Consider the following 19,256-nt stretch of genomic DNA (forward strand, 5'->3'; position numbering starts at 1 on the left):
TTCCCAGTTTTATCTGTGCCTCATGATACTCAGGTGTTCCCTCCTGCTGGGGGTTTTATAATGCCCTTGTGCTGCTGCTGGGCTGCCCTAATGGCTTGGCTGCTCCGCCAAGCGTGCCACTGGGTCGGTAATGGCAGGGGCTTGCAAGGTTTACACATTTCTGAGCATCAGTCACTTCAAACCCTGTTTCTAAGCCCAGTGGTTGGCAGAAATCTGTGACCTATCTGGAAGCCTGGAGCAGCCTATTCAGACACAAGCTGCTGTACAGAGCTCACGTGCTGGGAAAGCTGAGGACACCTGCAGTGTCACCCTTACTGCCACGTTTTGCCATGCATGTCACCTCAGTGTGATGGTTATTGTCTTTGCACACACAGATTCCGTCAGGCTTTTGGTTTAATACATGCTTTGTGGGGGCGGGGCTCTGTTTCAGAAGGATAAGCAGGACAGTTCAGGGAGTTTGGAAGCTATCAACGATCCCATTCCACAGCCTATGCCTTTCCCACCCACTGCTGTAAGATCGAGCTCCCCAAAACTGGACCCTTCAGAAGTCTACCTGAAGTCCAAGACTATATATGAGGACAAACGTGAGTATTGCAGCATCAACTTGGAAATACTCAACTGACAGAATTTTTCCTGTCCTTTTTTGGCATTTTCTTGAATACCTTTTTTTACCATTGTGGACATAGAACTTCACTGAAGATTTAGCTGTTCAAATTGGTTTCTGTACTTCTGGCTACTGCATTTTGTCAATAAAAATCATTGGAATACACAACAAAGGAATAATCTTTCAGTAATCAAAGATAGCTCGTTACATGTTTTGAAATGTTTTCTCTCAGCTCCAAACACAAGAGATTTGGACGTTTTCCTGCGCAAACAAGAATCGGGCTTTGGTTTCCGGGTGCTTGGAGGGGATGGACCAGACCAGCCTGTAAGTGAAACTGTTTCTGGTTGCTTACAGGGTACCTTACCTTGTTACTGTTCGAATGACTCCTACTCTGTCATCGACTTTTCTCTCTCATTCTAAGTAGACCAATGATGGAAAAATTCATCAGTTCAGTGACTACCTTTTAAGATCAAAACTTCGTTCAGATTACCAGGTTCATGCTGAGTTTAAGAACTAGCTCAATTCCAGTTCCTAAGAGAAGAGAATAGTCCCATCTTCAGTCATTGAGATGTTCTTCAGTAATCTAGTTAAAGCTGGAAGGTGTAATCCAGCCCTGGTTAAAGCCAGAGGGCATGAACAGTGCTCTAGGAAAGCAAGCTAACTCTGTGGCGTGTATTCAGTTTTGTGTTTCTTTGTCAGTGTCCACTTGGGTGGAATTTGTGCTAGCACTGTGTGTTCCCAGAGGCCATGAAGGCGTTGACCACAGCCTGAGGACTCCAGCAGGTAGCCTTGGGCTCTGATCAGTTGGGTGTCTGTGAGAAGCCCACAGCTGAAGAGCTGCAGGGTGGATGGAGGTTTTCATGAGGTTTTCACCTCCCAGTCCCACCAAATTTTCAAAAAAAAAAAAAATCTTGTTTTGTCAGCCTGTGTCGTTTCTGGTGAATTCATTTTGAGGATACAAGCATGGCCTTTCCAGCGCACTCTTTCAGGCTAATATTTGCCTTGTGTTTTTTCCTCTCATCTCAGAAAATACAGAATGTGGTGCTTTAGAATTTGCATAAAAGCCTTGAAGCAGAAGCTATTAAAATTGGCTTCTTCCTGCAAATGGATGTACGTATTGTTTGGCTTCGTAAGTGGCATCAAAATGTAGCTCTAATGTTTGCTCCAGAGGAAGCATACTCATTAGAGCCTGGGTTGCTTTAACCTGGTCAGTGATTAGGGTTCAATTACTGTTTGAAGTCATCAGTGTAATAGTTTTCCTGGCTTCAGCCTACAGAGCTGTTGCACAGTTTCACATGGATGTGAGTGGGAATTGTTGAGGAATGGGAAAGTTGGAGGCAGGCTGGCAAATGCCCTTCTGGTACCCCATTATGGCAGGCTTTAGGAGACTCCCCTCAATTTCCTAAAAGGCAAACATTCTTCTCTGCAAAGAAGTAGTAAGACTAATAACATATGTCAGGGGCTGTTGCTTCATCTGTCAAGAGAAAAAAAAAACTTTTGGAGTAGATAATCATAGATTGCTTTCTGATTATAGTTGAAGAGAGAGATCTTTTTTTTCTGTTCACAGCTATGATCCAGTGCAAGCCTTTTTTTTTTTTTTTTTTTTTTAACATGCATTTAAAGAAAGGGAAGAGCAGTGCCTCTCTTGAGCAAAACCAAAGAGTTTTACTTCTGTTGCACTTCGTAGCATTTTTTGTGTTTTGTTTCCATAACGACCATAGCTGTTGGTGCCGAGCTGATGCCATGACCGCTGCATACAGGCAAGCTGCTCTCCATTGCTTAACCTCAGACCGGCCGTGATTATTCTTAACCTTTCATTTAACCTGCATGTGATTTGAGCATATGAAATAGTGTGTTTTTCTTATCTGGGTTATATTTAGTAGCACTTTAAGAGGTGAGGCTAGACAGAATTGATAAGGGGAGTGCAGCTGTCTGAATTCATTATCTAATCACCAAAAGCTGTGCACTGAAAGAACTTGAAGCATGGAACTGACCGAGCAGCTTTTCAGAAATAAATTCAAGTTCTTTTGAATGCTTTTGCTTCTTCGCTAGGCACTCTGGGCTTTCTTAGTTAAATAATTAAAAGTTCTAAAAAGTGGAATGAAAAACAGAGACTTTTATTTCAATAATGTCTGTAAGTCGTATATATGTAATAAGTACAGAATCTATGCTTATGTCAAAAGTGCAAAGTACACCCACTGGCTGTTTTTCTGCTAGAATTGGATGGTCAAATAATCTTTTAAAATATCTTCCCAAAAGACCTTTTCTGTCGGGATTCACCTCGTTTCCAACTGTTAACGTGTTCTGATGAGTTGATGTTCTGCCATTCAAACCCAGTGACTGTGCTCTGTTGATAGATCTATATTGGAGCCATAATCCCATTGGGAGCAGCAGAAAAAGATGGCAGGCTTCGAGCTGCTGATGAACTGATGTGTATCGATGGAGTCCCTGTTAAAGGGAAGTCACACAAACAAGTTTTGGACTTAATGACCAGTGCTGCACGGAACGGTCAGGTGCTGCTCACAGTCCGGAGGAAGGTCTTCTTTGGTGGTATGTGTCTGTCTGTCTGTCTGTCTGTCTGAGTGTACCACACGAAGTAGATGTGACTAAAGGAACACTTTCTTTGGTGCAATCAAATCAACTAAAGCTGCTCTGAGACATATCAGTTACTGCACTAGAATTGAGCAACCTGAGGTTCAGGAGTGTCAGCTACAATTCTGAGTAAGTGGAGAAAAGCAGGATGCTTTGGCACTCGCTGGCTGGCACTGCTCACACAGATAAGACTGAAAATTAAGATGGCAATGCTGTTTTCTTCAAACTGTTTTGCAGATAGTAGTTAGAACAGCCATTAATGCTATGCAAATGGAGTAATAGCACAACCTGTCTTCTGGACTACATGCTATATTCTGAAGTCTGTTGGCATCTGTGTGCAGCAAGGACAAGTGCATTCAAACCAGAGATGATTCAGTGCAGCATCTTGTAATGCTGCAGTTTTAGATCAGTGTCCAGGTCTGCAGTGTATGGAAGGGTATTTAACCTCGAGTTAATAGTGCTTGATCATGTAAACGACAGCTGGAATAGGGCTCAGGAATCCTGATACAGTCCCCTGTTCTGATCAGTAACCAGTACTGCTTTGCCAATGCGTTCGTCAACCATTCATTCTGAGTATAAACAAGTAAAAGGAAAACACATTTTTAAGATCAAGTCTCAGTCCCATACTTTCCAAGGCAGGCAGTGCTTCCTCTTGCCAGCGCTGATACTGAGATGTACAGCTTTGTTGTCTTTACCTGATAAAGCAGCGGTATTGTTTTTTTCCTTATTTGTTGTTTATCTGTTATTTCTAAGGAGAAAAGCAACCAGAGGAGGAAGAGTCACAGCCTGTCGTGACGCAGGATGGTTCTCCCCGACTAAATCGGGGAGAGTTTGCAAACCAGCAGACCCCAGAGGTCTACGATGTCCGTCTGCAACGGAAGGAGAATGAAGGATTTGGCTTTGTCATTCTCACCTCAAAAAACAAACCTCCTCCTGGTGGTAAGTGTGATAAGCTGGTGGTTTTGTCACTGCCTGGCATTACTGGTGCCTGACTGTCTTAGCATGGTCCTTATACCAGGACATGTCTGCAGGACACGGGTTGTTTGTGATGTATATTCTCCACATTGCATTGATTCATAGGTATTTAAATGGAAGTATAGTTTCAACCTTGGTTTTATATTATCTAATTTATTACTTTGGGAATCTGAGAAAGCAGAGACTGCAGCACTTGGAGGAGAGCAATGAAGTTGTTACTGTCAGACATTTAGAAATAGATAGTGTTTGTCTAGAACATCAAAATGAAAAAGTAGCATGCTGTGGTATTACAATTCTGGTATATGAACACAGCTTCAGGCACAGTTGTAAAGATAAACAGCAAAATAACCAAGGTTAAAAGGAAAATACATGTTGTGAGCGGGAGTGAGGGAGAGAAGCTGGAAGCTTCTTTTAGGAAGCTCTGAGTCCAAATTGATTAATGGTAAGGTCAGTGACCACCTGCAGAAGATCAGTTTTGCTCTGTGTAATCAAGTGATTTGTATTCCACGTGCTCATAGCTGCTAAGCACTAGCAGTGCCAAGAAGAAATTTTGAACATTTTTTGCATGAGATCGTGAGTAGGATGCTCTTCCTGAGATTCACTCCTTTTGTCCATCACGTTTGGGTTGTCTGTGTCAGCCCTCAAAATACACGCCAGCCCAGTGAGTTTACACACAAACTGACATGAAAAATGTGTAACTCCTGAAATCCATAGTCAGTTCCTTTAGTTCCTTATTGGAAATCGCTGCTCTGGAACTTGTTCAAGTGGTTGCAGATGGATACAATGATGGCTTGAAAGTGAATCCTTCTTCTGGGGCTCAGACACTTTCCTGTGCCTTTCCACTTCATTTTACTGTACAACAAAAAGCAGCAGGAACACAGCAGAAGACAGTGTTTCTAACTAACATTGTGCTGAATTCATCCAACATATATTTAGCGCGTGATGCCGTCTTGGCTCAGATGCTACTTTTGCAAGAATTTTAAAAACACCCATTTTGGAAGTGCCTGGTGCCAGCCTGTGCTGTGGGGGGCAGTTTGGGCACAAATGCCCGCTGCAGGGCTGGGTCCCCATGGCAGTGCACAGCATGAACTGTCACCTTCTGGTGCAGGATGCTGCACAGATGCCTGTGTTCAGGGTTAGAGTTGCCATGGGTTGTGGGCGTGTTTTCTGGACAGTCAGATATTAAGAAAAATGTTATAAACAGAATTGGCATTATTACATAACTCTATTACAGACAACATTTTTGACAGAGAATCTGCTGCAAATCCTTCTTTATTTTCCTAATCATCACCTCGATGACAGCCTGTAGGGCAGGGACAGTCTCTGGGATGGCTGTGGCAGTTCTGGGTCTGCACGGTGCTTGCCCAACGCAAGCATTATTTGTGATCTGGAAAAGCTGATGTGCCTGCTCTTGACTCCCTAGTGATTCCTCACAAGATCGGCCGTGTTATAGACGGGAGCCCGGCTGATCAGTGCGGGAAGCTGAAAGTGGGAGACCGCATCTCCGCCGTGAACGGGCAGTCCATCGTGGAGCTCTCGCACGACAGCATAGTGCAGCTGATCAAAGACGCGGGCCACGTGGTGACTCTGACCGTCGTCGCTGAGGAAGGTAAGGAGGATGCACGGCCCGGCTGAGTTGAGTGAATGTGGCCTACCACACGAGCCAGATCTGATGTTTGTAACTTCTGAAGTCAATTCACTGACAAGGGAGCATTTTAAGGTGTTCGGGGATGAAAGGAAGGAGAATGAGGCTTATCTGTTGGCTCTGGAAGAACAGCACAGATGGGGTAGAAAGAGATAGCTGCTGAGATGGTTATATTGAAACATAAGATGCAAGTAATAACAGCATGATCTGGGGCGAGGGATTTCCCTCATGGTTTCTCGTGTGAGAGAGATCCTGCTGCTCACAGGGAAATACGACCTGTCCACAGCTTGTGTTTTTCCACTGAAGTTGTCCCTTCTGGGGGAGTTACATCAGAATAAAGGACTGCACTGAGAAGGAAAACCTCCTCACCCCATGGGACCGTACGTGTGTCTCTTGCTGCTACAGTAGTTGTCAGGAAGCTTTGTGCCAGACACGGTCTGTCAGGAGCATCCAGCACAGCTCTGCAAGGGCTGTGCAGGGACCCAGCGACAGGGCGGGAGCTGGGTGCGTTTTATATCCCCTCCACTTAAGCAGTCTGAGTCTTTTCTTCTTGCTGTCTTAAAATACACAAATGAACTAGTACTGCATCCCTAGGATACAATTGAAACACCCTGTAGTTCTTGCCTGCTAAAAATACATCTTGAGAAATGGTCCCATCCCACCACAGAAATCCTGTCTGGTGTTTTCCAGGCTGCTAGCAAATTCTTCGCACACAACTGTTGTATCATCTAAGCAGGAAAATGAATGTTTGTGACCGTTAAGTCCCAGCTTCAGAGACGATATTTTTAATGAAAGCTCTCATGCAGTTTTGCATTCAATATGGTATTGTTCCTACGCAAACAGTTCACTATAAATATGTAAAATTCAATCATTTGAACTGAAAAGCTGTTTTCTAACCCTGCTTACCACTGCATTTTTCTGGATTGCTGCTTGTGGGTTTAATTAAACTTGCTATCATTATTTTGCCAGAAAGTTGGCTTTTGTCACCTTTCAGATAATAAATACCTAAAGCCAGAATGTGAATATAGCCAACAGATCATTCTCTAATTTCACATTCATTGCAAATATTTAACATGCTATCTCAGCCCGTAATACAGAATTTCAAAAACTTAATTTCCCTTTTTGTTAATGTTTAAAGCAGAGAGATTTCTACAAATTGTTATTTTTCTATTAGACTTTCATTTCTATCAAATCTAATTCATTGCAGTTTGAGGGGACATACCTCAGAGCAGTTGCCCAGGGCAGTTTATAACGCAGTTGAAGTTTGAGTTTGTTTTATTAGATCTGTTTCTCAGGGGCTCTTTGTCTTTAGAATAAACTTTCTGAATATTATCTTTTTTCCCCTTATTTATGCATGACCTTACCTGGACAGTGTATAAGAACTTAGCATTTCTCCTTTCCTCAATTACATATTTGGAGCCAAAATGTAGAGATAAATCAAGAGCCTGAGGAGAATTAAGAGGGGGGGAAAAAAAAGTGATAAAACTAGACTGAGGAGACCAATCAGAAAATGTGGGGGACTTAAAACAGCTGAAGTTTGTACATTTCAGATGGAAAGAATTTTGTGACAATGAAAGAGAGAAGCAGAACCTGTTCCACAGAAATGGGAATAAATCATTGTTTTAAAATTCTCACTCATTTACTTGGAAGAACAGTGTTTATCTCACAGCATAACCCTCCATACAGCAGAATCCCTTAAGAAGCCAGAGTGGTTGTAAATTAGTCAGGGCTTTAGTCTTTTCCCCCTATTGGGGTGCCAGGGAGAGAGCTGAGCTTTGCAGGGATTGTTCACAAGGTGGTGGATGACACCAAGGATGAATATAACACGCAGCTCCAAAAGAGGAAAATGCCTGTTTTGCCAAAAGCTGTACAGCATCACAAAACATAAACTCTCCTAGAGCTTAATGTTCCCCAGTGCATCATCTTCAGTGCTATCCTCTGAGACTGGCACTGAGAATGCTACCATGTAGCACTCCTCTCTCCCTTCCGGCTTTCACAGATGTGTGGTCTTTGCTTTTCATATGAATAAACGAATTCCACTTCATGCTCCAGAAGACATTCTTTAACATTTTTCACAAAAGCAGGAGCCTGTCAGCTTCTGTCATGTATTAGCTGGAAACACAAGAGAGAAGGCTGAAAGAGGACTGGAAAATTTGTACAAACAGATGGCATTTCTCTTGTCTGTGCTTCTAAATTAAAATTCTGAGTATAAACCAGGAGTAAAAGTTGACATTTTGTCTCTAGAGAAAAACCTCTTTAAGGCACGTCATAGTAATAGCACCAACAAGTCCTATGAAGGACTTCTGAGGTCTAGCATAACAGAGGAATTTAGTTTAATAATAGACATTATGTTTTCCTTTCCATAAGATGCTTGAGCCTTTTATATATTTTACTAGGGTTTGGGCTTTTTTTTTTTTAACTCAGAAATGAATAATGAGTTGCACCTAACAGAGGACTGGAACAACTGCACTTTGACTGCTTGGGATTTTTTTAAAACTGTATAAGGAAAATAAATCTATTAGTTTATAATTCAGTACCTAAGTTCATCTTGGGCCACAATTTGCCATTTAAGTTTCTAGCTAAGAGGCAGCTTTTTGCATAGACCATGCTTCATTACTCTTTTAAGTGACAGACATTTTGTATTCTGAAACATCTTGTTTCATAAATGCAGTGGTTTTATTGTAAAATGCACAATCACTACTTTGCGTGGTAAAGAAATTGTATTATTTTAAAGGATTTTATTAAAGCGTCGTTATACTTTAATTTTTACTTAGCCTTTGGGAGAAAGCAGAACACTGCAATTCTGGTTGGTACGTGCCAGTTACCTGGTTGCCCCAGTGTAGCTCTGGGATTTCCATAACCTTGCTTCCAGGTGGCCTACAGGAGACTGTGTTGCAGCTTAAAAGAGTTGACAGTTTGCCTCTGTTGTTCAGGCCTTCATCGGTGAATCCTAATTGCCCCTGCAAATCCTCGTTCTCCTCTTACCTTTAAAAAGTGATGTGTTCTCAAATGGGCATTGTTCTTCGTCCCTTACAAATCACTGCTGCATCGAGTATCTGAACCAGCTTTGTGGATCTGACTGGCTCGAACCTTCTGCTCTTTATCAGCTTGCAGACAGTCTAAAAGCATTTTGTTCATGGTTGGTTTGGTTAAAATTGTATTTTTTTTCTGAGAAAAAGCAGTGTAAGTAAGAATAAAATTTCTGCATAATTTATTCTGTGGAACTGATGAGCTGCCATTGGTTCCTGGCTTACAGCACCAAACCTGGGAAAATCCCCTTCACCTGGTAACTGTTGTGAGCTCAGCTCAACCTGAGGGACTGTGGCAGTAGCATCACCGCGAGCAGCCCATCAGCTGTTACACAGATCTGCCTTTCAGCTCATCCTCTGAAAGCTGTGGTCGTTTTTCCCAAAATTTCAGATGCAAACCTTCTATTTTGATCCAGGCAGTTGAGAGCAGCAGACACAGCACTGCTGGTCACTGTGGTCTCTCGTTGCGTGTGCCTCGCTTTATATTTGGAAAATTATCTCTGACTTGTTTTTGTTTGAATTTATTAGAACATCGTGGTCCTCCGTCAGGAACAAACTCTGCCAAGCAGAGTCCAGCTCCGCAGCACCGACCTCTGGGATCAGCACAGATGAACCCTTCCAGCACAGACAGGTACAGAGCTTTTGTATTTGGCAAAAGGAACTGAAAGCAACTAGAAAAGCTTGACTGGTGGGATCGTTTACATGCAAAAGTGACATCCGCTTCCTTCTACTTCTCTGCAGGGTAGCTACGGAAGTTGAAGCTGGAAAAGAAGTTTCAAATAGTTACAGGCTTTCGTGGCCTGAGCATAAGCACTTGACACAACCGGATGCTGGCGTTGCTGCAGTTATTGGTAGTCGTCATTCGCAGGTGCAGGTAACCATGCAGAGGCACGCAAAATGCCAGTTCCTCAAGACACTACTGTGAAATTGCCACAGAGTATTCAAAATGAGAACAGGAAAATGTTTCCTTGTCAGACTTGGGTAGAAAGTTGCTTATAAAAATGCACTAAATCATTTCACATAATGTCTTTGCTAATAATTTATATTTATTTACTTGCCATAGTTGAATACTCAGACAAAATCCTTGGAACAGGGCTACTACAGACCCTCTGGCAACATTTCCTAAAGAAATCTTATATGCACATCAAAAACTTAGGAAGAAAGATGTTATTTATATTTAGACTTAGAATGAAACCATTGCACTTAATCATACATGAGTTGTGATGAATTCATCTTAAATTGTATATTGCATGCTTTTCAAAATGTGGAAATTTGTAAAGCATTTCTCCAGAGAAACAAAGATTTAAGTCTGCCTATAGGTCCTCATCTTTTTTTTTTCCCTCTGGTCTCACTTCCTGCACAGAATTCTGGCTGTTTCCCAGTAGAATTGGAGAGAGGCCCTCGAGGGTTTGGGTTCAGTCTTCGAGGAGGAAAGGAATACAACATGGGCTTATTTATCCTTCGACTAGCTGAAGATGGACCAGCTGTCAAAGATGGGAGAGTACATGTGAGTTTGTCTTTCCTAATCAGTTTGTCAGCACAGAAGTCGGCCTTTTGACATACTTACTTTGCCTGTGCTGGTAACAAACTTTGTTCATGAGGTCGGGATTCCAGCAGGCAGAACAGCATCTGGACAGCTGTCCTTTCAGCTACTACTGTGCAGCGATAGCAAATGCTGTGGTGCTAGGATTTTAAAGGAGAAAATGTTACTCTGGCCATCCAAAACAAACTGTCTATCCATGTGCCTGAGTTACAATAATGTCTCTGGGCTTAGCAGCAGTAAATCAGGATACTCCAGACAAGAAATTGCACAGTGGAGCAGAAAACGGAAAGTATAGTCACTGTTCAAGTCAGTGAATTTGTAAAGAATTTCTGTGTGTACGTTGTGCTATTGCTGTTCTGTGCATTAGTTGAAGATACAAGTCTATTATTTTTTTCAAAAATTACTCTGCTGATTCTTAGGTTTTTGTAAGAAATTCACTCCCTATTATTATAGGAAAAACAAAATGTATAGGTACAATAGCAAAGAATTGATGGCACATGATGATCTGTGACTTCTGTTCAGAGCTGAACTTTCACAGTCTGGAGCACACAACTGAGTCGGGTGACCGTGAAATGCAGTCCCTTGGTGGTTCACTGTGCGTGGCTGCTGACACACGTCTCTGCCTCCTTTTGGACTGTAGTCTACCAGGATAGAGCTGACACTCAGTACTTGCTGGAGCTATTCTGACTCTCACTTGGATTTGAAATTTTATGTATTGTTAACTTCCACTACCCTAATTCTTTGCAGAAATTAAATTTCTGACAGAGGTAAAGATTTAGTGCATGCTGTCTTTGACCAGCGGAGAAGACAAGCGTGACAGGAGCCGATGGTCTCTGCCTACATAGCTGCATTCAAGGAGCTCAAAAATAGATTCCAAGGGAGGGGGAGACCATGGGGAGCTACCTCAGCAGTCTTTTAAAGCCCACTCCTACCTCTTGGCACCAGGCACCTTTCTGTGCCAAGGATGTATGTATATGGGAGGCTCCTCAAATGCTCAGTTTCTTCCTCCTAAGTCCAGCCTGGTACAGTGAGGTACATCCTGTTGCCTATTTCTGAGTTTTCCAGTCTCATCTCTTACCAGAAAGGAGTCCTATCCTAGCAGACAGATTAAAATCTAAATAATAAAAACAAACCTGGATGTGGAGTTTCATGCTTCTTCTCATAAAGTCACATCCACATCTTTTTTTGTTACCCTTTTGTTTCTGATCACCTTTTGGCCAGTAAAACAGGAGTGCCTTGTGATCATAGGTGGCAAAGGTGCTGAGAGCAAGATTTAAACTTACATGAACAATAGGCTCAAGTTTCATCTTACTGTTTCCCAGAGGTCCTACTTTTGACTAGTAGACAAGTGGACTGTACAGTAGGGCAGAGCTCATCTGCAGACTCACACCATTCCTGTGCTGAAGCTGTGTGTAACAGTAGTGCAATCGCATCTGAAAAGTGGATTCAGAACAGAGTCAGCTGCTTGTCCCACCAGCACGAGAGAATCCTAGCTTGTGTTTCATCCTCATTCGTTTCTGGTGGTGCATTTGTGTGAATAAAATGCTGCTTAATTCAGATGTGTCAGTGGCAAGAGGAGGCAAAATGCTAGTACAATATGAAAGTAAGTAAATCACGCTGCTGTCTGCACCACTTCTTGCATCACTCAGGACACCGGTTTTAGGCACATTAGTGATTTTGTTATTCAGCAGTGAATGTATTTGCTGATGGTGGGTGCGGTCTGTACCCCTCCACAGCTGGTCAGGCACCGGTGGGAGCGGTGGAGCAGGGCCAGAAGTGCTGTGGTGCGTGCCCCCTGCAGCTCTGAGCTCACCCAATGTGAGATTGTTCATGGGTTTTGTGTCGTTCGCTTTGTCCCTCCCGCAGCTGTAAAATGCTGTCATTTTTCTGGCTGTTCTCTAAAACAGTGGAGAGGAATTTCTCACCCAGTTAATGGCAGCTGAGCATGATGTGAGGCACGTAGCATGGTGCAGAGCGCCCTGTCCTATCAGATGAGTAACCAGCTACTGACCTTCTTTGGCAGAGGCATTTTATTTAACAAAGCCCAGTTTCTTTAAACTGTTAAATTTAAACACTGGTGACATCCATTGGCTGACCCGTGTATTGCAAAATAGGTTTCACGACACTTTGTGCAGATACTGAGGCCCGTTCTGGTAGCCTGCAAAGTTGGTGTGAAAGGTAATTATCCACCCAACTTCTATGCAAGTTGCTAATTGGCCTCAAAGACCTTAGTGCTGATAACTGCATAAAGGTGATCTTTCCTACCTGGAAAAATGAATCCATTCCTTTATATGAAACTTGTTCTGCCGTAGTAACAGTCAGGTTTTTATTAAACATACAGACGCATGTTGCCAGGTTTTCCATGGTTTGTCAATATCCCTCTGTAAGATGATCCAGAATGAAAATAGGCACAGGAATATGGCTGTACCTGTCTCGTTGCTTGTAAATAAATGGAAGATGTTTAAAGTAAGCTGAGACTTTCTATTGAGCTGGCTGAACTGGAGGCCTGACATGAAGAGTTCTGAACTGCCACCTTGTTGTGTTGTTTTGTGTTGCATTGTGTAATCAGCAGTCCTAGAGTGGTTTTGTTATTGTTGATTTCATGTGGATTTAATGTAAGAGCTAAAACAGAAGCATCTGTCTCTGTTTTTTCTTTCTAAATGAAAAAATATTTTATGGTGGCCATGATTCATAAAAACTGAACTGGTTGTTATTTTCTTACCAGGTTGGTGACCAAATTGTTGAAATCAATGGAGAACCCACCCAAGGAATCACTCACACACGAGCTATTGAGCTGATTCAGGCTGGAGGAAATAAAGTTTTGCTGCTGCTGAGACCAGGGACTGGCTTGATACCAGATCACAGTATGTCATCTAAAGTGTGGTTTCATTTTGTGTAAATATCTTACAAATCGTAAGGTCACTTTTTCTGATGAAGAGCTTTTCAGTAATAGTTAACTAACCACGAGTTTATCCCTTGAAAATTTTAAAACACGCAGTTTGAACTACCAAATTGTGTGCTGTGTTCAGTCATTTACAGGCAGCAACTGGCATCCGCTCAAGGGATAAAATCTGCTCAGAAGTTTCTCCATTTCTTTCCTCCAGAGAGCTAGAAGATAGTTCTGAACATCTTACTGTTCCAAATTGCACATCACAGTAAAATCAGAGTGAATTAGCGCATGGCATGGAAACAGCCCATCTGTGACCCAAGAGATCTGTTCTGTGCCATCTTGCTGGCTTCCTGACTGGCTTTGTTTGTGTTTCACACTGAATTACTTTGTCACTAAGTGTGAAAGTTAAATAGAGTCCTCTGTGTTCTGATGAACTTCTGCTGAGGTCCTCTTAAATCAGCACTTACAAGCTAGAACAGAGGGAACCAGTGTGAGGTTCACCTCTCTCTCTCTCCTTACTAACAGCTGTTCAAGCTTGGTATAATTTCAGCAATGCTAAATAGTGTTCATCGTGCACCAGGAGGACAGCACAAGAGCTATCTGGAACCACTGCCGGCCCTCTTGTGCATGGAAATTTCCTAAATGTTACGCAGAAATACACGATATAGAAAGTCAGGCAGGAACTCTAGAGACCATCTGATCCAGCCCTCTGCCAAAGTCAGGTCCTGAGATAACCTTAAACAACTGGGACTGGATCAGTGACTGTAAAGAAGGGAAAGGTTTTGCCTCTTGTCTTGCTGTTAATCATACATTCCTGATTAAATTCTTGCTTGCTGTACTCTGTGATTTTGGTATGTAGTTCTGGGCTTTTTCTCTTCCTTCTTCAGGTTTGGCTCCCTCCAGTTTGTGTCCCTACGTGAAACCTGAGCAACATTAAGGGCTTTCAGTGCTTTTCTTGGGTTTTCCTTAAAGACTTGGTAAATCTGCATGTCTTGTGTTTCATCTCTTCCTATTAGTAAAGTGTAAAGCTATGAACAACCTCAACTTCTCATTATTTTCAATTTTCTTTTAGCAAAAAAAACATTTTAGCATTTATTTGATTTTCTTGTAACCAATGTAGACCAGGAATTTGTTTTGCAATTTGGCTACGTAGCCTCTAAAATTATGCTTGTAAAAGACCATGTCAGTCCCACAGAAATCCAGCCAGCATAAGCAGAAGCTTTTTCCAAAGTCACTTCCTTATAATTGTTGTAGGTTGTAGAACAATGCAGTATGGAAAAATGACTAAATAAAACTTTGAGATTATGCCACTACAGAATCTTTTTTAAATTGAAGCTTTCACGTAACATCCTGATACCTCCGTAGCACGCACGTTTCTAAAATAGTCTTAAAAAAAATAATCAAATCTCTCTGTTTACTTCCAGGTGATTGGGATAGTTATAATCCATCTTCATCAACTGTAATATATGAAGAACAGTCACCATTATCTTCATCTTCACATTCTGCTTCCCCATCTGAAGTGTGTTATTTACCAGTACCAGGAGAAGCTTTAATGAAAGTTCAACTGTCTGAGAAACTGGAACAAGCAAAGAACACTGTGCCTGAAAAGATAAGCACTTTAACTGAAAACCAGTTTGAGATGAAGCCTCTGTCTTCTCCCCAGAGAACAAATAACAGATGGGATCTCCCCTCCAGTCCTGGGTTTGAAATCACAAAAGGTAGTTTGGAATTAGGGACCAGAAGAGACAGATCTGCAAGTCCAAAAAAGTTAGGGGCAGCTGAGGGACACCATCACACAGGTTTGCACAGCCCTAGAAAGGGGGATCCTGAAAAAAGCTATGGCAATCTCTCACATAAACCTGACAGTTCCAGAAGGAGTGAGAGTAAACTCACAGAAATAGGGATGAACAATAGTAGCAAAAAAGAGTGTTCCAGTGGAAATCAAGGCAGGTGTGCCAGTCCTCAAAAGCATCTCAGTAAGCAAGGAAACACAGAAGTGTTCTGCAAGTTACAAGAATATCCTGACTTAACTGGTGGTGATAAGATGACTGTTGAGCAACTGAAAGGTGGAAATGGTAAAATAGGAGTCACAAGGAAAGAAGGGAAGCAGAAGAGTTCCGGAAAGAAGGAAGGGTGGTCTCCAGAGATAAAATATGCAGCATTTGAGAGCAACCTTCCATTCAGTGACTCTAAGAGAAACACATCCGAAGAGGAAAAAATGAGGAAGTCAAACTCTGGAGAACTGAGTTCCAGCAGATTCAAAACTTCAAGCCTTTCCAATATTCCACTGCTTTCCATGGAGAAACAAAGAAGGCTCGACGCACAGGAGACTGATATTCTGAACAGACAGCATGGAGAGCGACACATGGAGCTGCCTGATGAAACCAAAGATGATGGAATTTCCAAATCTGAAAATAGTTCTCCGGTCAAGAAAACACCAATAACTCCTGGACCTTGGAGGGTACCAAGTGCATGTAAAGTCACCAATACAGCAGGTGTGGCTGAAAAACGGGTTTGACTGACACTTTTTTTAGAACATGTAATCAAGTTTCTAATAATGATCATTTAAAAGCATTGTTTCTTTACACAAAGTTGTCGTATTTTTCAGAAACTGGTTAGAGGGTGGAAAGTATTTGATTCATTCTTAAATTATCTAAGCTGCATGAAGGACCTTTTGGATTGCTTAAATGAAATGCCTCCATAAGCTGCTGTCCCCTTGTCCTTTTGAAGGCGGTGTTCTGCTGCTCTCAACGTTGCACTGCTACAGCTTTCTCAGATAGTATTGTGAGTTTCTGAACAAAATTATTTAATGCCTATATTGCCAATGTGATCATGACTCACTTCTTGTTCTTGTGCCAAGTTATCTACTGTATCCAGTCAATCCAATTCTTCTCATATGTATTCCAGTCACAGGAAAGTCAAGGTTTTGTCGAAATGGGTATTTTCTCAAGAGCATGTTGCATGTTTACATAAGGAAATACCCATGTCTTACTGGTTCAGTAAGAAGATGGGTGGGTTGGTTCTATCAATTGTAGGGCAGCAAATGAGCCACTGATGCTGTTCCAATTGATGTCTTTTTCTTAAATTTTTATACCTAATATAAAATCATGTAGATAAAAATTATATTTGACATAAATCAATGTTTTGTAATTTTGCCTTTTACGAACACAACAAAATTGCTTTATTTTCTTGATTCATGAGGATGCTTATAATAACTGTTTGCAAACATCTGTCAAAACAGAGAAAATGCTGGTTTCTGTTAAATAGCATAATTCTTTTCGTTTCATGTAGCACAATGTCCTCCTTAGCATTCTTTGTAAACATAAGCATTGTGTGCATTTATTTTCAGCCTCATTGTGGTGCTGTGTACTAAAAAGTCACATCTTTAATTATTTAATGCTAGTTAAGAATTGGATTTTTTCTTTCCCTCTGTAGAGCTAACAACTGATCTTTAGGACAGAACCAACTGCCATACTAGCTCCTTAAATGAAGTTCCTGCCTGTGTGTATTAGGTCTCCCATATTTTATTTTAAATGTGTGTCTAAGAGTGCTGAGTAGTAAGACATACAGGGTACATGAGTCTTAATATCTATTGTTTGGGCTATAATACAGATTTTTTTAAAAATAATACTGGAGAATGTTACCACCAGAATCTTCTGACATGTTAGACCTATAGCTGCAAGAACAGCAGACTGCATAAATTGAAGGGTTTTATTTCCATGATAGTTTTAGAGGTGATTTCCTGATGTGACAGGTCTTTAATTACTGGGGAAAAAAAAAAAAAGTGGTAAAAGGAGTGTATTGGTCCAGCTTGCAGAAGGAAAAAGAAGTGTAGAAGGCCAAGCTTTACTTACTCATCAAAATTCAAACTTGTTTAGGCTTTGAAACATGTAATGTTTTTAAAGCGTAATGAAGCACAGTGATTCAGTTCTGAGTTGAAGAACTCTTTGGAAGTACAGATGACTACTCAAACAGCTTTTTAAAGAAACACTTTGAATATTAAATGGGCTTTAAAGCAGATCTGAACTGTGCTCTGCTGCTTCACATTGGATGATCCATTGATTTGTTGTGTAGCATAACATGAACAAGTACTCCACGTTACGGAGTATGACTGTGAAAATATTTAATACTTCAAAGTTAGTCTATGTAGATATTAACCATGTATTCTTAACAAGAGTCTGTTTTTTGTTGTTGTATGCACTTGCCCTAACCACTAAATGCAGAAACAGATTCAGAAGTTTAGTACAGAGATGAAATAGCACCACTGAAATTATTTCCCTGTCATCAACTACCCCTATATTTTTTCTATATATTAATGTGACCTGATTTATTGTCCTATCTGTGTGTGAATCCTCCTTCCATAGAACTTGTATCTGTACTTACTGTATCAGATGACTTAGCAATGTGGCCTTGGAATGCTAAGCAATGTATGGATGTACTGGGTGTAAATGTTTATATAATGTACAGCACCTTTATACATACTTCTGAGGTTCTGACTAGAGAGAGACCTGTAAATCGCTCATTATTTTTTATATAGATATTAAAAAAGAAAGTCCAGTTTGTTGCTTGTTGGTTCTGCACTGTATAAAATAGATTGTCTGCTGACTTTCAGTGGTGTGATACTTTAAACAGATAAATATATAACCCAGATTTTACCCACAAACATAATACTCTTCTGGAAAACAAATGCAGTTTATTATTGGAAGTTTTCTGGACTCCTGGTTCAAATAACAAATGTTCAACAAAGGTAATATAAAAATCATGAAGTCAAGTAGAAACAATTGTTTACGATGAAATACTTGTACTGTAGGTTTATTTGTACATTTTGATATATAAAAATGTCATTTCCTTTTCCATCTTACAACCTTTCCTTGTACAGAAAATAGCTATAAACAATTTGCTACCCAAGATTCTCATGCCCTCTTACTCCTTAAGTGAAAGAATGAAGCTATGAGAAGGTTGGTTGGTTGGTTGTTTTTTTTCCATTGCTAATATAATTGAAGGTAATGGTCACAAAACTTAAGGAAAATGGAAGTTTAACAGATAGCCTTTTTTTTTTTCTCTGTCCTATGCCTTTTCTAAACAATCTATTTTTAAGTGAGGTCTTTGTAACTGATCTCCCACTGACCTGATCCACGCAACAGAACACTTCCTTAGGTATTCCAGTGTAAGGCACTAGTGCAGTGCACGGCTGCAGCAACTTCACAGAACACTGGGTTTGGTGCAGCACCAGAAGGTACAGGAGCATGTCCTTTGTACATACCACGTGCTACTAACTGCCCACTGACTAACCCTAACGGAGATGTTAGCGGGAACGAACATAGCAAAATACTTGTAGTTGCCAGCTGTTCTACGTGTTGTTTGTGTTGTAAGGTTGTTCTTACGTAACTGATGTTTTCAAAAAAACAATAATTTATTTGCAGTAAGCCTAATGTAAGCTACCCAGTATTAATCTGTTGTATCTACTATGCAGCTGCAAGCTCAACAACTGTCAGCGTAGGGGCAGCGTTCAGCTTGTGCGGACTGAATTTCACTGCATCCTGCAGTAGCTCACGATAAAGAGGCAAAGCCTAAAACACACTGAGATGCTAAGAAAAATACTCCTCAGCACATTCAGGTAACTGCCTTTAAGTATTGTCTAGCTGAACAGAGTTCTGAAGTCAGTGTAGCTCCAGTGCTCTCTGGAAATGATGCAGACTGAACCAGGAGGCCTCTTTGTTTATCTCATGCACAGGATTGACGGGTGTTAAACAAGGCACCCATCGCGCCACCCCAGTAAGAGCAGTACCATGACTCTTACCGTGTTTGATGCCCCACAGTATGTGCACACAATTCCTGATATTCTCAATCTCAGCTACTAGTATTTAGCCCCCTTTATCCTGTTGTACATGTGTTTGCCATAAGATAACTAATAAGCCCAGTAGAGTTACAGAACAGTACAGCAGAGGAACAACGTTCAGTACATACGCTGAGACTGT

The 19,256-nt window shown here is 41.2% G+C and overlaps 1 protein-coding gene across 3 annotated transcripts in view; it reads left to right on the forward strand.

Moving 5' to 3' along the window:
* Window positions 1-15,796, forward strand: part of MAGI3 (membrane associated guanylate kinase, WW and PDZ domain containing 3) — a gene marked incomplete at its 3' end in the record, with an annotated part of 59,254 nt that extends 43,458 nt beyond the window's left edge. Inside the window, exons 12-22 of one of the 3 annotated variants that reach the window (XM_082778707.1) lie at window positions 431-584; window positions 837-928; window positions 2,962-3,154; window positions 3,950-4,135; window positions 5,595-5,780; window positions 9,374-9,476; window positions 9,587-9,719; window positions 10,209-10,352; window positions 13,114-13,252; window positions 14,166-14,255; window positions 14,703-14,841. In XM_082778707.1, coding sequence (XP_082634833.1) covers window positions 431-584; window positions 837-928; window positions 2,962-3,154; window positions 3,950-4,135; window positions 5,595-5,780; window positions 9,374-9,476; window positions 9,587-9,719; window positions 10,209-10,352; window positions 13,114-13,252; window positions 14,166-14,215 — 1,380 coding nt within the window. Of the gene's footprint in view, window positions 1-430; window positions 585-836; window positions 929-2,961; window positions 3,155-3,949; window positions 4,136-5,594; window positions 5,781-9,373; window positions 9,477-9,586; window positions 9,720-10,208; window positions 10,353-13,113; window positions 13,253-14,165; window positions 14,256-14,702 lie in introns of all 3 variants that reach the window. The other 2 variants (XM_082778705.1, XM_082778706.1) reach the window with 2 other exon arrangements.
* Window positions 15,797-19,256: the final 3,460 nt, after the last annotated feature.

This window comes from Aythya marila, assembly GCF_965140915.1.
Source record: "Aythya marila genome assembly, chromosome: 24".
Taxonomy (NCBI): Eukaryota; Metazoa; Chordata; class Aves; order Anseriformes; family Anatidae; genus Aythya; species Aythya marila.